Source organism: Nesoenas mayeri, assembly GCF_963082525.1.
Source record: "Nesoenas mayeri genome assembly, chromosome: 17".
Classification (NCBI taxonomy): Eukaryota; Metazoa; Chordata; class Aves; order Columbiformes; family Columbidae; genus Nesoenas; species Nesoenas mayeri.
In genome coordinates this window covers 8,854,511-8,873,208 of record NC_137565.1, presented here as the reverse complement: position 1 = coordinate 8,873,208, position 18,698 = coordinate 8,854,511, and the positions used below count along the sequence as shown (strand labels likewise).

General features: G+C 47.6%; 2 protein-coding genes across 3 annotated transcripts; both read right to left on the bottom strand.

The window, feature by feature from the left end:
* Window positions 1-2,034: 2,034 nt before the first annotated feature.
* DDT (D-dopachrome tautomerase) lies at window positions 2,035-3,871 on the bottom strand. Its single transcript, XM_080355573.1, has 3 exons — window positions 3,600-3,871; window positions 3,293-3,468; window positions 2,035-2,522 (listed from the first exon to the last, which is right to left on the bottom strand). The coding sequence occupies exons 1-3, from the start codon at window positions 3,705-3,707 to the stop codon at window positions 2,450-2,452; spliced, it is 357 nt and encodes a 118-aa protein (XP_080211699.1). The 5' UTR covers window positions 3,708-3,871; the 3' UTR covers window positions 2,035-2,449.
* A 3,895-nt stretch (window positions 3,872-7,766) lies between these two features.
* On the bottom strand, window positions 7,767-15,545 carry LOC308047014 (glutathione S-transferase theta-1; the record flags this gene model as incomplete). Of its 2 annotated transcripts, XM_080355218.1 has the most annotated exons (6): window positions 7,767-7,967; window positions 8,999-9,175; window positions 11,150-11,300; window positions 12,367-12,454; window positions 15,250-15,306; window positions 15,434-15,545. In XM_080355218.1, 6 exons carry the CDS (start codon window positions 15,543-15,545, stop codon window positions 7,767-7,769), a joined length of 786 nt encoding a protein of 261 aa, XP_080211344.1. The 2 variants fall into 2 exon arrangements, with proteins under 2 accessions (XP_080211344.1, XP_080211345.1); XM_080355219.1 differs by lacking the exon at window positions 15,250-15,306.
* Between the last annotated feature and the right edge of the window lie 3,153 nt (window positions 15,546-18,698).

The following is an 18,698-nucleotide window of genomic DNA, read 5'->3' as shown; positions in this document are numbered from 1 at the left end:
CTTGGAGAACAACTTCCAAAGCCATCGTGACTCTAATACTTTCCTGTCAGTAGTGCCCTTGAGCGTGCTCAGGGCCTCACTGGTCCTCTCTTGTGTAAACACACAGAAAGATTGTCCCCACTTCAAAAGTTTGAAACTAGGAAATGCTTACATTGTGTTCAGAATCTGGTTGTTACCTTTGAATTTGCAAACATGCCTACACAGAGTTCTCAAACAAAGGAACAGGGGCCATTTCTGGGAGCAGAATTATTAGTCAACCTTAGGCAGTTAAACCTGGGAAGTTACAGTCAGTACAACAGTAAAAAGATCCACCATAGCTGGGAGATATTAAGTCCAGATATCAGGCAGTTTCTGTCCATGGAAGAGGGACAAACTGCACACAGCATTCAAGAAAAGGGATTTTATAACATTATTGCCAAGCCCTAAACAAGGGGGAAATACCTTATTTTCTCCAACTAGGACACATAAGCAAGAGATGGTGAGAACATGTTTCCTACTCATGTTGATTCCTGTGTCTGTGCTCTAGAGTGGGCTTCAGGGAGCTGCACAGCCCTTTTGCAGGGTGTCTCTCAAGCCGTAACATATTGTACAAACCTGCTCTAACATTAGCTCAGTGGAGGAAAAAGAGCCCATCTCTTCAGAGCAGCACAAACATAAAAAGTCTATTCAGCAGCAGCAGTAGTTTAGGAAGGATAACAGTCACAAGCTCTTACAACTCCCAGAATCTCATTCCGTGCTGACAGACGCCAGCACCAAAAAAGTATCAATCAGCTCAGACCAAGGCACAAACACTTCATAACCAACCAACCTTGTGATTAATGTTTTAACTGCTCTCATAAGAAAAACTCAGAGTCCACGAACCATAAAATTCTCAAGATGGTCCTTGACCCAGCACTTTCGCTGTGATTTTGCATTATTCTAGAAGGTTTTATCAGAGAATGCCAGAACGCAGACACAACATGGAAAATGGTGGAAAAGTCACACTGAGGACCCCTTTTATTCAGACATCTTGTTTTAGTTGAAGAGACCTCTTGAGAAAGCACACAGCCCTGGGCAGCCATGAGACCTGTCTCCAAGTGCCAAGACCTACAAAACCCCAATGCTGTAAGTCAATAAACTGACACCAAATGAGGATTAGATAAATTTTATTAACAAGATAAGGTGTAGCCTCACTAGCCTGATACTCAAATTTGTGTTTGGTATCATTTTCCTGACAGATTTTGCAAACATACATGATGTTTGTTATGCATAAGGAGCAACCAATATCAAATGGCAATTAGAAGGAACATTTTCAACTATCTTGAAACCTCAACTCATAAACAAACAAAACTCCAGTCAGAATGTCAAAGGAGCACAGCCTTGCGTTCCCATAGAACCCATGTCCCAGGGGCACGTTCTCAATTCCTGAACTCCCTGTCTGCGGCCTGGACCTCACCAAGTCACAAAGTGGAAACTGATAAATGCTCATTGTCTGTGTAAGGCAGAGATAACATAATAAATAAAAAGTACCGTGCTTTTAATAAAATGCCATGTGTATTCCAGTTATAAAGTGAGGGAACATATGGGTCCTAAAAACCCAACACACTTCCCCACGGGGACAGCGAGCTGAAGACACCAGCCACAGAGCACAGTGAGATGCTGTATAGTCCTGAAACTCCCTGTAACAACAGACTGAAGAAAAGTATTTTGAACAACTGGGTGAATAACAGGAATTAAATCTGGCAGTAGCAGAACCTTACAAATATTTTCCTGTGGCACAGTGCAATTCTCCACAAGTGACTCCCTCCTCTACATGCTGCCATCAGCACGCAAACATTCAGCTGTGAAAATGTGGTGGACAAACAACATTTTGTAGGAGCAGGCACCACAAGTGGCAACGGTAAAGCACAAGATCTGACACGAGCCCTAACCAAAAACTACATAAATGCACAAACTTCCCTCCCAATAACCACTCCTCTTTCCAGGAAGGGCTTTTGGGGAGTCTGAAAAGAAAATAACTTGACTCCCTGGTATCAGCCAGCCTGGGACCCTTCCGCTGCCACAGAAAAATAGAAAGAAGGATCCTTCTGCCTTGCAAAGTATAAGGACATCTGGATGATCCCAGCAACCTCTCTGGTCCTCAATAAACCCAAATGTGTTCTGGAATTATACTTTTGGCTGCTACAAGAGAGCTTTTTTTAGGCCCACATATGGCCATCACCAGACTGCAATGGCTTAGCCACAGGCATGGGGAGAGTCCTTGGGCTAAGAGAGAGGCTTGAGACAAAAACCCTAAACTATTTTAGTAAAATCAACACAGCTGGTTGCCCCACTGTTTAGCTTTGTGTGAATCACACAGGTGAAGGTGCAGAGCTACGCAGATTTGATCACAAAAGGAAACAAGTAGACGGAACCGGTCATCTCTGGGTTGTCTTCACCATTGTTTTGTTCCAACAGGCCGCTCAAGGGATCACAGGAATGTCATGACTGTTCTGTTCTTGCCGATCTGCCAAGGCTCCAGCGGGAAAAAGCGGATGACAATCCTTTTTGGGTAGAAGAGCAAAAATGAAGTGGGCAGGAAACATTATTTTATTATTAAATATTATCCCTGCCCAATTTGCAACAAGATAGAAAATCTGCACTGAGCTCTTGCTGGCTCACACTCCATGGTGTTAATTTGACAGAGGCAAAGATAAGCTGCGTACAGGCAGAACACAAACAGGTGCCAGGCTTCATCTGCACAAACTGGGAAGCAGACTGAATTTCAGCACTGTTTATGGCAGACACTCGTCCATTTCAGAAGGACCCATGCAGCTCTCAATCTTGCCAGGTACTCACCCTGAGAGCAGGGAAATGCTATTATTCTCCCTGGGGAGATGGGAAAGGGGGGCAGAGAGGGACATGGCTTACCTTTGGGAACAGCCTTGCTCCAGCACTTGGCATAGCGACCCCACTGTGAGGCTCTTTGAACCAATTACACCAACTAGCACTAACCATCTTCAGAGAACAGTATTTCCCAGATGGCTCAACAAGTGTGAACCAGTCCACAGTTTTATCAGTACCTAACTGTGCGTCTGCGATTCAGCATCCAAGAGCATTTACTGTTTGCAATCGAGTCTTGGATCTGTATTAGACCTTAATTAATCTCATCGTCACCATCACTTTGAACACCTCCCTGTACTTTTGTTGGCCGTGTTTCACACGCTCACACACCGCAGAACCCCGACAGGTGCCCCCCCGCCCCCCGGGGCACACACGGCGCCCGAGCCCCGCCCGGAGCCGCGGCGGAGCCCCCGGGCCGGGCCGCACTCACCGCTCGGGGCCGAGGCCCAGCTTCGCCGTCAGGAAGTCGAAGAGGCGGGCGCTGTGCTCCCGGTTCTGCTCCGCCGAGCCCACCACGCCGATGGAGGACACCAGCAGCTGCGCGCAGGGCTCGGCCGAGCCCGACAGCACCATGGGCAGCCCGCTCCGCACCGTCACGTTCACCCGCTGCGGCACAGACATCGTGAGGCACAGACACCGAGCCCCGCCGCCCCGGCCCCGCCGCCCCGGCCCCGCCGCCCCGGCCCCGCCGCCCCGGCCCCGCCGCCCCGGCCCCGCCGCCCCGGCCCCGCGCTCACCTCCGCCGGTTTGCCCAAGATTTCGGCGCCGGCGGCGCAGAGCTCCTGGGCCAGCGCCGGCGGCAGCCGGTTGGCCGGCAGGCTGGTGTCGAGCTCCAGGAACGGCATGGCGGCGCGACCCGGCCCGTTCAGCTCACCCCGCCCCGCCCCGAGCGGCCGGCGCGGCGCAGCCCCGGAGGGGCGGGAGTTGCGGCCGGGTCCTGCACCATCCTCGCAGCTCCCAGCGCCACGGACGCGCTGCCCTGCCCGCCCCCCGCCCTGTGGCAGCCACAGGCGGGGCTTTGGCTGCTCTCTTACAACATCACAGAATCGTTTCGGTTGGAAGAGACGCTCAGGATCATAACCTAACCCAACTCTAGCACTAAACCACGTCCCCAAGAACTTCATCTACACGTCTTTTAAACCCCTCCAGGGATGGTGACTCCACCACTGCCCTGGGCAGCCTGTTCAATGCCTGACAACACTTTTCCGTGAAGAATTTTTTGTTTTACCCCAATCGCATCAGCTGGCTTTCAGCCTTCTGCTTTTTACCTTATGTATTACTGGGATATATATTAGAGTGTGAGAGCAAAAAATCACATCTCGCTGACAGAAGGGTAAGGTTGTAGGAAACTATAATCTTGCCAATATAATAGGCTCAGGCAGGGTATCTCAGCAAAGCATACGTCATGAACAATTTTGCAAAAACGGGTGTCCTACCTAATGGTAAGCACTCAGAATAGGGTAAAAAGCCCCTGCTTATATCACCCAAATCCCAGCTGCATATTCCCTCCCCTGCTCCCCATTGGTTGGTACTGCAGGGTTTACAGACTACCTGATGCTTGCCTCAGTTTACCTGTCTCATTCATCTAATCCTAACAACCTCCTCCCCTTATTGATTTATTTAAAATATGGATTCCTGGCTCTTTGGCTACCCTTCCCCCTAGTTAACTTTTTAAATACAGGAATCAGTGTGCATTCCAGGATTAGTTCAAAGAGACTTTGTTTTACATTAAAGATTCATAGTCAGATGTCTCTCAGTCCTCCTCTTGCTGGGGTGAGGTGCCAGATCAGTTGTAAAAAACAAAACAAAACAAAACCAAAAAAATTCCTCCTTCAATGGCTTCTTACAAGATGAGTTTTGTGATGGTCTTTACTGATGGTGGGGAGTCATTTCTGGTCACCACCATGGACCCCTCTGTACCTCTCTGTGCTGGGAAGGTTAAAAATGGAAGAGCAGTGATTTGTCAGAGCAACCAGCACTACAAGAAATTAAAAGGCAAGCAGAGAGGTTTATTGTTTTATCCAACAGATATAATTAGCAAACTAGCTTCTGCAAGGCACATTTTGAGCTCCAAAGTTGATAAAAGTGACCCTGGCAGGCTGCCTCACAGGGACAATCTAATCTAGAGATCAGAGGTGTCTAATCTAGAGATCAGAGGTTTCCCAGAAGCTGAGCTACTGTCTAGTGGGGGTTATATGTGCTTATTTACAACAAAAGGTTACGAACCAGCTAAATTAGAATGTCATCTGTTTTAAGGCACAGCACTGTTGTGAAAATTGGCCCTGTATAATGTGACTTTTTGGTTTTTTACAGTTTGAGACAACCCTAGTGAAAACTGATGGAATTGCTATTATTTTTTCCGGGAGAGTTGCTTGGCCTTCACTGGTGCTAGTGAAGACAATACTGGCTCGAGGAGCAGTAGGCATAAAACAGCCAGCTGTAAGGTTGGAAACAGATTTCTGGGAGAGCGATTGTGAAGAGAGAGGCTGTTAGATTCTAGGGTAAATGTGCAGGAAGATATAATCTTGTAAACAGAGGAGATGATCCTGAGTTTGTCACCAAAACGAAGGCAGTGGGGGTATTCAGTCACCCTGCAAACCCCCGGTGCAAGCCCATCACGACCTGATTGCTGGGAGTCCTTGTCTCCTGGGAAGATGCCATTTAGGATCCATTTTTCTACTTCTTTCTCATTCTTTCAAATACTAAAAATCTCTTCTAATTCCAAGGCCAAAAAAACCACTCCACATGACAAGAAACCAGCATATCAGAGGGTCTCCAAAAGGAAAAGAGAAGATTCAAGTGTCAGATGTCAGCAATTACAACAGGACATGGGGCTGTCACAAACACCTTTAATTTTGCATTGTCCTTTGCTCTTCATGGTTCACCATGTGAGTGACAGCTTGTTCATGGCCTCCCAGAGTTTTTGTTAAACTAGAGACATTTGTTTTATCGTTTCTGTCTTGGAGTGGGCAATAAAAATGCTTGTAGGGGGATGAATATACAACCAAGAGAGAACAGCACATCAGCACATCGTTTCAGCCATGCTCAGCCTTTGGAAAACCATGCTAATTTTTTCCCTCCTGCAGACATTTGCATATGTCATCATCCACTTAGCAATCCCACTCTCAAAATTAACAGAAAAAAAATCAGCCACTTCCCATGTGAAATTTAACTCGGTTGTAGACGCTACTTTGTGAATAAGACATGAATAAAAACATATTATTCAGCTATTTTGGGGGAAGAAAAGGTAGGAATAGATGCATATCTGTTTCTAATATGTTTGGTTCATGAAAAGCGGGCACCTTCAGTCATGTCGCTATAAAGACAAGAGAACATAATCCAACCCCAAAATTTCCTGCTAATGCAAGATGAAGTATATAATGGAGTTCTTTGTCCAGACAGAGAATTTAAGGATCTCTCTAGGCTCTGGACTGAATCAGTACTATCTAGGACTGAAACCTTAGTGAAAAACATCACCAGAATACATCAGGTTTTATAAAATGTCACTAGCCAAGACATAGTAGTACTGGAAAGAAAAGAAGCTATTTGATTAGCGAGAGAAGCAATTCCTGAATTATTTACGCATTTTGTCTTATTCCTTACAGAAAAAGTTCTTGGGCAAGGATTTCAGGGAAGGTTCAAGGGCAACAACTACTCGTAAATGGAAGTATGCAGAGATTTATATTCCACGAGTTTCTGCATCCTTTACAATTTGCTTTTTTCGACTGAAGAAAGTTGAAATGGTTGGATTCTCCCGGTTTTACCTCATAAATCGTGCTGCAGTACAAAAGAGTTTTGTATTTGAGCTACAGCTAACCAGAAATAAACACAGCCAAGAAAAAGAGCTCCAAAGCAACTCTCTGCCCTTGTGCTGCGTTTGTTGCTCAATGCCACAAAATCTCTCATTACTTCAGCTGCACGGGTTGACTTCCTTGGTGAACTTCCATCCAAAACAGTCTTAGAAGGTCATGTCTAGATTTATTTCCTCCTCTGCATTTTCTACTAGAAATGTGGATTGCTTTCACAGTATTAGAAAAAAACCAATTTGATTGCTATTATATTCTCTTTCAGTCAATAACTGTGAAGAGATTCTTTCAGTGTATTCCCTATATAATATCAACAGAGTATTTTAGATAGGCACTTATTCGAAGGCTGGCCACCCTCAGCTTTTTTAAGTGGCTTGGCCTTTACTACACACACCTCCAAGAACAGCTGCTGCCACATATGTACCAGCAAACTGAGCACCACCGAAACCCGGGATTTGAAAAATCAAGAGCAGTGATTAACCTGAAGAATTATGAAGGTTCACAGTTGTAGATGAATATGAAGAAACTTCTCACAGGAACCTAAAGCTAAATAGAAGAAGCGTCGAATGTACAGGAGCAGCCAAGCAAGATGCCTCAGCAATAACAAACTAAAAAAAAGATTCCATTACTTTCTTCACTATTGTGGCTGCCTGTAGTTTGCTCTGTACTTGTCTCTGCAAACGTGTGCACAGATCCTCATGTGAGGTGAAGATCAGGCATGCTATGCAGTGCTTGCCACTTGAGAAGGAGCCGCAAATGTTAAAACCACATAAAAACAACAATCCTCATCCTGCACTGTTGTCTAATGTTTCCAGTTTGCAGGCTGGTCAAACTTTGTCTAGAAATACTGTTCACATCTCCATCATCTCACATGTTAAATGACGTGTAGGGCCTCAGCCTGTTGTATAAATTTAATGTTTCACATCTTAAAACTTCCCCAGCTTCCACCACCAAAGACAAAGGAAAAGTTTGGGGAGGGGAGAGACACCCTGCAATTTCTGTGTTAGAATTACTGTGCTTTTTCCAGTTGCATGTAGAATTAGAGGTCAGAGAAGTTAAAAAACAAAGGGCAGGAAAACATGGTTAAGATAGGTTAATTCATTTCAACATCTTCATCAACAAAGGTGTCAGATGCTCTTTCAGCTGTGGATCGATCTGAATGTTGCTCAGTTCTTTGATATTGAGGAGCATCTCGTGGGCTTGGAAGAAAAGCTCTCTCCCCACAGCATCCTCCACCCGCCTGCGCCACTCCAGCAGCCTGGGTCTGTCCTCAAAGATGTCGCAACCGACTCCAACAGGCTGCAGAGAGGGGAGAGAGGAACAGTGAGGTGTTGGGCAGGCACTTCTGCACCAAGACAATGGGTGCCAAAAGTGTATCCGCAAATACAGGCAGGAGAAAAAAAAATGAAGAAGAGCACATAGAGCAGTACTAGGAAGGAGGGAAATGTCCTCTGGTCGGGTGTATCTATCTGGGTGGGAACAGCCAATATTTTAAAGGGCATTTACAAGTCAGTTCCTGAGCGCAGGAACAGCTGTTCTGAGCAGCAGAGGTGATGACCATTTATTGTGAGTGATTTTCAGCTACAGCATTGAAGACGCGGTGGGCTGACAGTTCCAGGGATAACTGCGCAATCCACAGTATGATATGCTATTAATATATTATATAGCAAAACCACAGCACAAAACACTAAACGTTTAATTGAGCTGATGTCTTAGTTGACATAATCTACCCCCCTTCTGCTTCCTGCCTGTGCCACTCTCAGGAATACAACGCTGCAGAGAAGCTGAACTGCTATTTTTCAAGCTCTGCAATACAGAACTGGGAGAAAGAATCACTTCTGGGCTGCAGGATCCAGGCACTGATGGCCTGGCAGAGAACAGCCAGTTTGTAACAGACTTAATTTGATTGCCTCTGCAATTCAGTCGTGCATCTTCCAGGCATGGCATGGGCAAGTACCATCTAAAGAAGAATATTCTTGTATGAGAATGGTATTGCTGTATCATTTTCTTCTTTCACCAGACCTGTCTGCTGTTGCTTCTCCCTTTTATATATCGCCTCCTTCTCCAGAGGTTGAAAATATAGTCACAATAAAGGATGAAGGAGAAGATGAAGTATTGTTAGAGAAGAGAAACAAGAGAAATCTGTTGCAGCCAGCTTTTTTTTCTGAACCCACTCCCATGTTTTCATTGGTTTAGGCCAGCTCTGCTGAGATATGCCCTTACTCCCTCCCCTTTCCAGAGAAGTGTTACCACACACTGCACCCCTCCCTGCCCAGCAGCATCTGTTTGCCCTTGCGCTGAGATTTTCTTACCCCATGCCAAGCACTCACTTGCATCAGCTCCACGATGGCCACAAGATCTGCCAGAGAGATCTCGCTCCCAATGATAAAAGCCTTGTCCTGCAGAAACCTCTCCTCAAATTGCTTCAGGGAAGCGAACAGCCCCTCCATAACCTCCTGGAGCTTCTCAGCAGGCAGGGGCTGCCCTGTGATGAGGGGAATCAGCACCTGAGGAGAGCAGGGACTAGAGAGTACAACTGGCCATCTTCTCATGGATTTGGTGGTAGTCATTTAAGTTGCACCCAATGGTTTACTTGTTATCATTAGCGATCCCGCAGCAAAGCTGCAGGAGCTCCATGGACTGCTGCAGTTCCGAGTAGCTCCTGGACAGAGAGTGCACAAGCTGGGACAGTGACCTCCAGCTCACGGGCAGCCACATGCAGAATGAAGCCAAGGATTCAGCTCGTTTTGTGCCTGCCAGTTCTGCTCCTCGGCTCCACCATGGTGGGTTACGAAAGAAAATGGGCAACAGCTCCAGGGAAGACAAATCTCTGCATCAGCACTGGCCGGAGAGGCAGGACTTGGCTTCCTCTGCGTGGCAGCAGCCAGCCAGGCTGGGAGTGGGTCAGCACCACTTGTACACCAGCCTTTCTGTGGCCTCCCAAGCATCATTCTTTACACCACTAGAAATGTTTCCAGAGCAATCATATAAGTGCATTCCTTGTCTCCATGGACTTGCTGGCACAGAGGGGAGCTGCTTTTCTGTGAGATTTGTCATTCACAGAGGTGTATGCACCGTTGGAGCCCACAGCATTCCACAAATATGCTGCCTCCACCTACCACAGCTAAAGAAATATAATTTCTTTAGAAATATAGTTTCTTTAGAGAAGCAAAACTAAAGATACAGATTTCCATCGGTGAGAGTGGACTGGATTTCTCCTTACTGCTAGTATATTCAACAATTCAAATTGGGATTGCTTAATCCAAGCCAGGGTTATTGCCAAATACATGTGGAATCCATTTCATCAGGAAATTCATGGCCAGTTCTCTTCCTAAGTGGTTCCAGTTATGCATGATGGGATCTCTGGGTATAACCACTTGAAACAGCATCTCCTTCCTTTTCTGTATCCCGGGGCAGTCTATCTTCTCCAATGTCTAGCTAATGTGCCTTCTGTTACATGGTGGCTTTATACATTTTCCTATTTTCCATTATTCTGAGGATCTTTTCTGTATCTGGATTATCTAATCATCAGCTGCAATGAGTTGGATTTCTTCCCCATGGGGCACTGCAATAGCAGCCTGCGGAGACTGGAAGAAACTGCTTCTCGTATGAATGTGACTCATATTTGAATTGCTGCTCTGTGCTCTCTAGCCAAAAATTCAAATGTCAATTAATCAAAAAGCTAAACGAGTCCTGATATGCTTTGTTAGGCAAGAACAAGGGCAAATTTTACAAAGGAAGAGTTAATTTCTTACCTGTTTATTGGCAACTCTGATTTCATCTGGAATTCGATACCACAGCTGTATTTGCATGGCTATATTTACACCTGGGTCTCTCCAAGGAGAGTTGCACTGACTGACTGGTGAGTTGGCTGGAAATAGATGTCCAGCAAAATCATCTGATGCTAAATGACTTTCTGCCTCTTTGCAGTTCTGTTAATTTTGCCTAAATGCAAATTGATCTGATGACACTGAATATGGAAATTCTGCCATTCTTTCTGTCCCTGAGCCCATTCCAGGGCAGTACCTAAGTGAGCTGGAAGCAGAAGGCTCCTTCTGGATTTCCACCCTGATGGGGCTGCAGGGACTGGTTGTATGAAGAATGTGAGGCTCTCTGTTTCCAGCAACAAATCACAGGCCAAAGCAGCAAAACTTCTGTGTCTGTGCACACTCCGCACAGCTGTGCAGCGAGGGGGAGGCCCTCGGAGGCAAGACCAAGTCTGTTACATATCCCTTCACAAATCCAGGCAATGGAAGTCTATTGGGCTTTGAGACCTTCTGTAACAGACCTGCTTTAATGAAAAAAAAAGACAAAAAAAGACTGAAGCTGCTTTTGCCAGATCCTGATGTTGAGCAATTAGGAAGAGCTCCCCCTCTTACAGCTCCTTCCAGCCAGGAAAGGCCTAGGTTTGTTAATTCAGTGTGACAAACTCTCTACAAATTGAGGCTGTTTGAATGCCTTTTAATATTTATTCTCCTTACCTTGATCCACATGGTCTTAGGAGCATTAGCCCGGATGTTAGCATGATGCCATGAGAGGTATTCATCTACCCGGGCCCGTTTTTGTATGTCTGATGGGTACCAGTGGTCGGGAGTGTTGTACTTTCGGCTCAGGTACAGCAGAATGGCCGTGCTGCTCCGGCAGTAATGGGAGACAAGAAAGGGCACAGGGAGTTACAGTGCAGAAGGTTTTCACCTAACTTCCCTCTCTTGCCCCTTCTGAACTTGCTGCTTCCACTAAAAAGCATCCAGATCAGGATTTGCGATGGAGTCTAGGGACCACATATAGGTGTTTAATTCACATGACATCAGAGATGGCACTTTGTCACCTTAGTTCTCACAAAAAGTTTAACTTGCTGGAAAATCACAGCACTGTCCTGTGGTGCAAAGCAATGGGGTGAACAAACAAACCTCCACAATTGTCTATCAGCAACGTTAACCCCACTTGTTCCTCGAATGTTCTGACGCATCTCTTTGAGACCTGTGCATGTTTATGCACTTGTGTACTAAATTAAACTCTTTAATGGCTTATGTTGCCTTTGAGCAAATCTGTCTCTAGTCCACAGCTTGCTTCCCTTCAAGTCAGTGGAAGTCCCAGCAAGGAGAATCCATAGAATCTTTTTGTGTTTGTCCAGAAGTTTATACTCTCATTGATTGGCAGAAGTCAGATGGAAAAACATGTTAGTCATCTGCAACAATATGTAGGCTGTTACTGCAAAAAGAGATGCCACAGAAAATCCTGTGCTGACAAAACAGAAGAAAATGCAGACCCTCCTACTATCCTGATACTGCTATAGTTCAATTATTTCAATATTATGACACCATAAACCATATTAATCTTATAATGTAAAACCTAAATTTTACCTCTGTAGGTGTTCACTTGGCCTTTATGACTAATTCAGATAAACACAGTTCTTTCATATGGTAAAAAGAGATTTTTATAAGCTTTAAACATTTCCTAGAAATGTTTATAATCCCACTTTGAGGTAACTGCATTCAAGGGAAGATCAAGAAGTTAAGTCACCTGATTTGTTTACACACTGAAAGATAATTCAAACAGGAAAGGGAAACAGAGCAAATGAGGTTGTATTATGACATATAACCAACATGTTCATAAATTCTGTGATCCTTAATCACTCATCTCTGAAATGCTGCACAGATCACTGGTAACCAAGGACGCCTAAGGACCGAGTTCTTACCATTCTGCTAGGGTGAAGTCTCCGTCCTTTAGAGCTGGTACTTTCTTCAGGAGGCTGACTTTGCCAGCTCTGTCACTGTTTGATGGCCCTGCAGACATGAACACACAAGTCTGAGGTCAGAAGTGCATCTGCCAGTGGATGACAAATGAAACACCTGTAGCCAACAGGACAATCAGTGAACTGTGTTAGGTTTTCCCTATATGGTCATATTTCACAATTAGAAGGTAATGAGGTTGAGGAATTAGTGTAACCACTATCTGCAGAGGGCAGTCGGCTCAGGCTGGGCACGTGGCATGGAGCAGTTCACATTTCCACACAGGAATTCTGTCGCTTGACTCAGGTACCAGTAACACTTGAAAAACTTACTGAAAAACTACTTCATAAGAGGCATTTAGATGCCATGTTGAAGGTGCTGGTATTGAAAACACTATTGCAGATAACCAGGAACAGCTGACTTGACTTGAGAACAGTGTGTCCTATGGCTTTAGAGACAGCAGGAAAAAAGAAGTTGGGATAAAGACAACTGAGCAGCTAAAATATACTTAATATTTACCAAGGAAGCGGGATCTGGAAAAGTTAAGTATGTGTGCAGAGCATCCTAACAAGAGCAGATGGCTGGTATTCCTGCTCCTACCGGCAACACCAAAACTTAGTAATTTTCCTGCACTATGTAAATGTGGCTGACCCTAGCTGGGATGGAGACACAATGGAAAGCAAGTGGAAAGCCTTGTGCCCACAGAGATTACCACAGTGGGTAATTAATCAGTGAACCCAACTGTCTTACAGACACACGGAGCAAAGTCTTTTTCCTGTTGTTTGTCTCTGAAGAGCAGAGGGAATTGAACGTTTACAAAGAATGCAAATGCTGTCAACATTGCTGATCCCTCGGCAGACACGCAGCTGAAGGTGTTTCCAGAGTTTTTGCTGGTATGGGAAAAACGTGAATGTCAGCAATGCCATAGTGGGCTCATGAAATAATTTATCCTGCCACAGTGGATATTCGCTAGGGACAGGGAAGCTCAAACACCTCTGCCCTGCGTCACTCCTGGCTCTGTGTGTGAACCTTCCTCTGTCAGGAAAATGCAGGAGAAGACACCATCCATAAAAGAGTTTAAACTCCGCTGTCCCTTGGAGTTTGGAGGCATTAACAGCTGACTATCTAATCAGGTTTTCAGTTTCCCACTTCAGGCACTGAACTTGCAGTTAAATGCCAAGGAATTGTAAAAAAAAAAAAAAGTCCAGAAATACCTACTTAAGACAAGGTGTTAGGAGTTTGTTTTGCTTGTTTTAAGTGCTCTCTAGGAGGAGACATGACATTCCAGGGTGCAAATCCTGATCAAATCAGCCTGACCAGCAGGAGGTCCTGTACAAAAATCCCTTTGTTTAAAAAAAAATGTTAACTAACAGGCAGTGATTTACAGCCCATCGCTCCTGTGATGTTGACTTGACTTATGGTGCTGTTTAACATCAGTTGCATCTGGTGTAATTAGTTCTTGATGTCCCCCAAGGATATATATACACACTGTGTGTGTTGCTGGGCTTCGAGGAATTACTTTAATAATCAGAGTATACCCCGTAAAAAAGCAGGGCAGGCTGCACATAGGAAGAATCATTAAGTGTAAGTCATAGTGCAGGGAAGGAGATTGACAGGTGGGTAAAAAAGAGCAGTGGACAAGACTTTACCAAAGTAGAAAGGAAAAAAAAGTCAGTCTATTTGCCAATCACATCCCTGTCTGATCACCTCCTCAGCCAAGGACTTCCCAGTACTATGCTTTGCCTTAGGCAAAAAAGTAACAATCTAGTAGGAAAATGCAATATGTAAATAGGCCATAGTCATCTTGCACAGTTGGACAAGTCTGAACAGCTGAGTGTTTCTGCTAAGTACAGGGCTCCCAGAGCACTCCTCGGCTGTCACTGTGACTAATTCGCTAGAAACGGCTGGAGGAGCATTCCTTGGGGACCCACAAAAATAGATGTACCACAGCTATGAGACCGCTCTGGGAACAAGAGCTGCACGGTCAAACCATTGTATTCAGGCTCTTCGGCAGAGCACGGTTTCAAACCACACAGGTTACCCAAGGAGCAGCTGGCCCCTCCCTCCCAATGGGCCAAGTGGAGCTTCCAGGGGCTGGGAGCAGATCCAGCTCTTGAGTGCAACCCTGGGCAGGACTGACCTGTTTCACCCTCCCCAGGCAGGATAGGATCCTCTCTTAATAGGACCACAGCTCAACCGCTGGGCTCTGCATCCCTCTCATAAGTGAGCGATCTCTCACTTCCACTACCTCCAGCACTTTGCTGACGTCCAGAGTTCAAGCGTTTCCTCCTTTGGCTGAGACTGAGCTTCACCAAACACGAGCTGACGTTGCCTCAGCAGGCAGAGGATCTTTGCATCGCTATTGATCTGGAACGGACCGAAGTGAACGGTCCGAACGGGCTCAACAGCGCGTCAGCTCCCAGCGCAGGAGCGGAGCGGGGGGTGCTCTGCAGGGAGCCCCGCTGCAGGGCGATGGCCGGGCAGCAGGACCCGCTCCTGCTCCTCTCTCGGGAGGCGAAGGGGCGCTTTTTGGGGCCGGGACCTCAAAACCCCCTCGCGGGATGCGCGATCCATGAGCGGAGCGGTCGGCCCCGCTGCCCAAAGGTCGCGGCCGGGATCCAGCGCGGTGCTCGGCCCCGCCAGCGCAAGGAGTGGTCAGCCCGGTCCCAGCCCCTCCAGCCCCCGCACGGGGATCGCGTTACAGCCCCGGAGCGCGGCCTGTCCTGTCCCTGCCCGCGGGGCAGCCGCCAGGCACCCAGCGCCGCCCGGAACGGGCCCGGCTGACAGCACAGACACCCGGGCGGGGCGGTGCCCACTGCGGGGAAACGGTGCCCGCTGACTCCCCTCACCTGCGCGGGACTGCTCCGCGCCGCTCCCCGCCGCCGGCTTCTTCCCCAGCACCGAGTCTGCCAAGAGCCAAGAGAGGGGCGCTGAGCCCGCGGCACCCGACGGGCTGCGGCCCGCCCCGGCCCCGCCGCCCACCACCGCCCCCGGGGCAGCTCGGCGGCGGGCGGGCGGCCGTGCCCGTCCCACCTTTGAAGAGCTCCACCTGCTTGAACTCGAAGGGGATGTTGTTGCTCCGGGCGAAGATGTAGATGGAGCGGCAGGGCTGCGAGAGCAGGTCCAGGTACAGCTCCAGCCCCATCCTGCGCCGCCCGGCCCGGCCCGCGGGGAGGCTGAAGCGGCTCTGCCGCCCGGGGCCGCCCCGCATGGGCAGGCGGGGGCCGAACCGTGCGCGGGCGGGGCCGCCCCGGGGCGAGGGACGCGCCCCCGGCGGGCGGGGAGCGGGATGGGGAGCGGGATGGAGAGGGGAGCTCCGGCCTCCCCCGTGCGAGGGGCAGGCTGGGGTAGCGGGGTCCGCGCCTTGGGGGAGCCCCGGAGCAAAGTCTCCTGCGGGGCGAGGACGGGAAAATGCCGGAGGAGCCCGGGAGAGCCTGCCCGACAGCCAGAGTGTGGGGAGGCACAGGGGTCCCTGTCCCACGAGGCGAGGCAGCCACGGTGGTGCTGGCATTGTGTCTGTATAAGGCAGCTTCAGGAAAAGAGGGTAATACACAAGTAACGGTAACATACAGTAACAGTAAAGTACTAACCTCAACAGAGAGGCTGGTTCTAGGCACTGGAGGAGCCGGGGCTGTCATTCCCCTCCACAACCTGTGCTGACACTGCAGGGGCTCAGCAGCTCACTCCAACCCACAGCATCCACTGCAGCTCTCACAAGGTGTTTTTGTAACACATCCCTGCAGGGATGTGCCACGCTGCAAACAGGGCCCTTGCATGACATCTTTAAGCCAGCGTTTGCCTTGCATCACTAGATCTCGGTATGGTTTTCAGTTCAGAAGATAATTTTTTGGTCATGTAGCCTCTGCCAAGCACTGTGAGCTGATGCCCTGAATGGCAGTGAGGTATGGAGGACTTCTCTGCAGGCATTACCTCTGCATAATCACAGCCAAGAGACTTTCCACTCTCTCTGGTATTTGTCATTTCAGACTTCTGCACAAGCAGAAGAGTTAAAGAAGCTCAGACTGAATTCAAGGCCTTGCACGGAGCACACGGTGTTTCACAGCTGCGTGGTTTGGGGAAGGTGACGTGCTGGTGGCGTACAGGGAGTTCTGGGACTCTGGAAGACAGAGTCACTGAACTGTTCAGAGCAAAGTCACCCCCAGTCAAACCCACCCCAGCTCAGCTGACACCTTTTTATCTGTGCCATGCCAGAGAGCTCATGTGTCACACACAAATCCTTGGAAAGAGCTACAGGAACCTCAGGGACGGGGAACTGAAGGAGCAGTTGCTCTATTACTTGTGTGAAGGATCGTTAGAAATGGTGGTGAAAAGGTTTGGATACTGAGCAGGGAGCTCGTTAGCTGCATAAATTATAAACCAGAACATGTTCAGGTGCTTCATTTTCTACCACTTAGCCAAGACTTCTGCTCTGAGAACTCCTTGGGAATGGAGATTATTTTTAGACTGGTCAGTCTGCCAGAGTCTGGTGAACAGGCTGCATCTCAACACGAAATATTGAGTCTGCTACACCACACACCTATTTTCAGAGTCATTATTCAGACTTAGAACTGTGCAATAAGATTTTTTCAGTTTCTTGGCCAGAATAGGGGTAGGAGCTGTGTACAGCCCTCAGTTCCCTGCCATATGGTTCACCCTCCAGAGCACCTGCATGTAGCACCAACGTGCTGGAGATCAAGGCTCACAGAAAACTGGGGCAGGCGCCTGAGTTCATGTCAAACTCCTTCTGTGCAAAGAAATCTGAAATGTTGAGGGAGTGAGGAAGAGGAGCGTGAGTGGGGCTCCGCACAGGTATGGCCTGTGAAGTCTTTGTGCGTCCAAGTGGTTGCATGTCCCTCCTCTGAGAAATCACAGAGAAGAGTTTATCGATCTCAGCAGTAGGTTGCAAGATCAGCAGCGTGGGTTCACTTTGTGCCTTTATTCATGGTTCAGTCGATCCATTGGTCCTATCTGGACTTCAAAGCTCTTTTTTGTGAGCCTCTTGGAATGTTCTTTCCTTAAGTTTCTCTCCAATTTGCTGACCTCACACAACCAAAAAGATTTTTTAATCTGGTCATGTCATGTGGCATTTGATTGCATTATTCTTGGCTCTAGGCTAGTGCTTCTAGCACTGTATTCTCACTGGGCTCCCTCACCTCAAAGGCTGTTTTTCCTCCCTGTACTTATCAGCTTTTTGGAAACAGGAAGAATACAGAAAAAATGCAGTAGTTTTTGCAGTTTATTTCTTAATTATTTAGAAAAGGTCTCAGTCTGTATGTCTTGTTTAAACATTCCAGCCATTCTGTGTATGCCAGCTTCATTTTATTCTAGAAATCACAAGCTCTGACCCATTTCCAGATAGCCCCTGTCAGGAATTGAGGAAATAGGATCAGAACAGCACACTGTAACCTCTCTCCATCCTCAGGTGACAGGGGGGTGGACGCTGAACAGACCTTGTACCAAGGCAGACGAAACGCTTGCACAATCCATTGGGTTTTGGCAGGCAGCTCTTGGGGCTCCCAAACTAGGAGCTGGAGCCAGCCAAGGGCAAATGACACAAATGACCAAAATGGGGGAGGTGGAGGGACAACAGAAGGCAAAGTACAAGGACAGGATACCTCACCTCCGCTGTTTAGAGTGAAAGAAACAGCAAGGCAGATTTGTCCGTTGTGCAGCTCTGTTGCCATCCGAGGAGCAACTCTGGGAGGTGTTTTGTCCTGCATGCACAGAAGGGCCCAAAATGCCTCTGGTGATGGCACACACAGCTTCACTGGGTGAGTGAACCTACTTAGAGCAGACAGAGACTATGGGAGAAGCAATGTAAAATCTGGTCCTGTCACCTTGACTGTGCAGGACCGAGGCCGTAGCCGAGCTGTGTGTTTACCCTTTGTAACAATGAGCTCTGGATGTAGTTCCAACTTGTTTTGGAAGACAGCTGTTCTTGCAAGAGCACACAATGGGTGACGTTTAAGGAACTTGTGCCTTGTTCAAACAAAGAGTATTGGCTCAAGACTCTCTATGTGGAGCTCTTGTGTTGCAAGTACCATAAATAAGAAAAAAGAGCCTTTATTTGCTTTGGCTCATGCAACAGTTTTGCATGCACAGCAGCCCTATATTGAGGTTTTGCAGGGAGATGAGAATCAAGGAGGGGGCTCTGCTAGCAAGACCTGTTTGAGGTCTGTCAAGTTTAGTGTTCAATAGCTCAGGCTTGCCCTTGGTTTTGATGGTTTCTCTGTTCTGCTTCTACTGGAACTGAAGCTGCGTGCGGAACTTATTGTGCTGGTAGGTGGAGGTTTGCTCT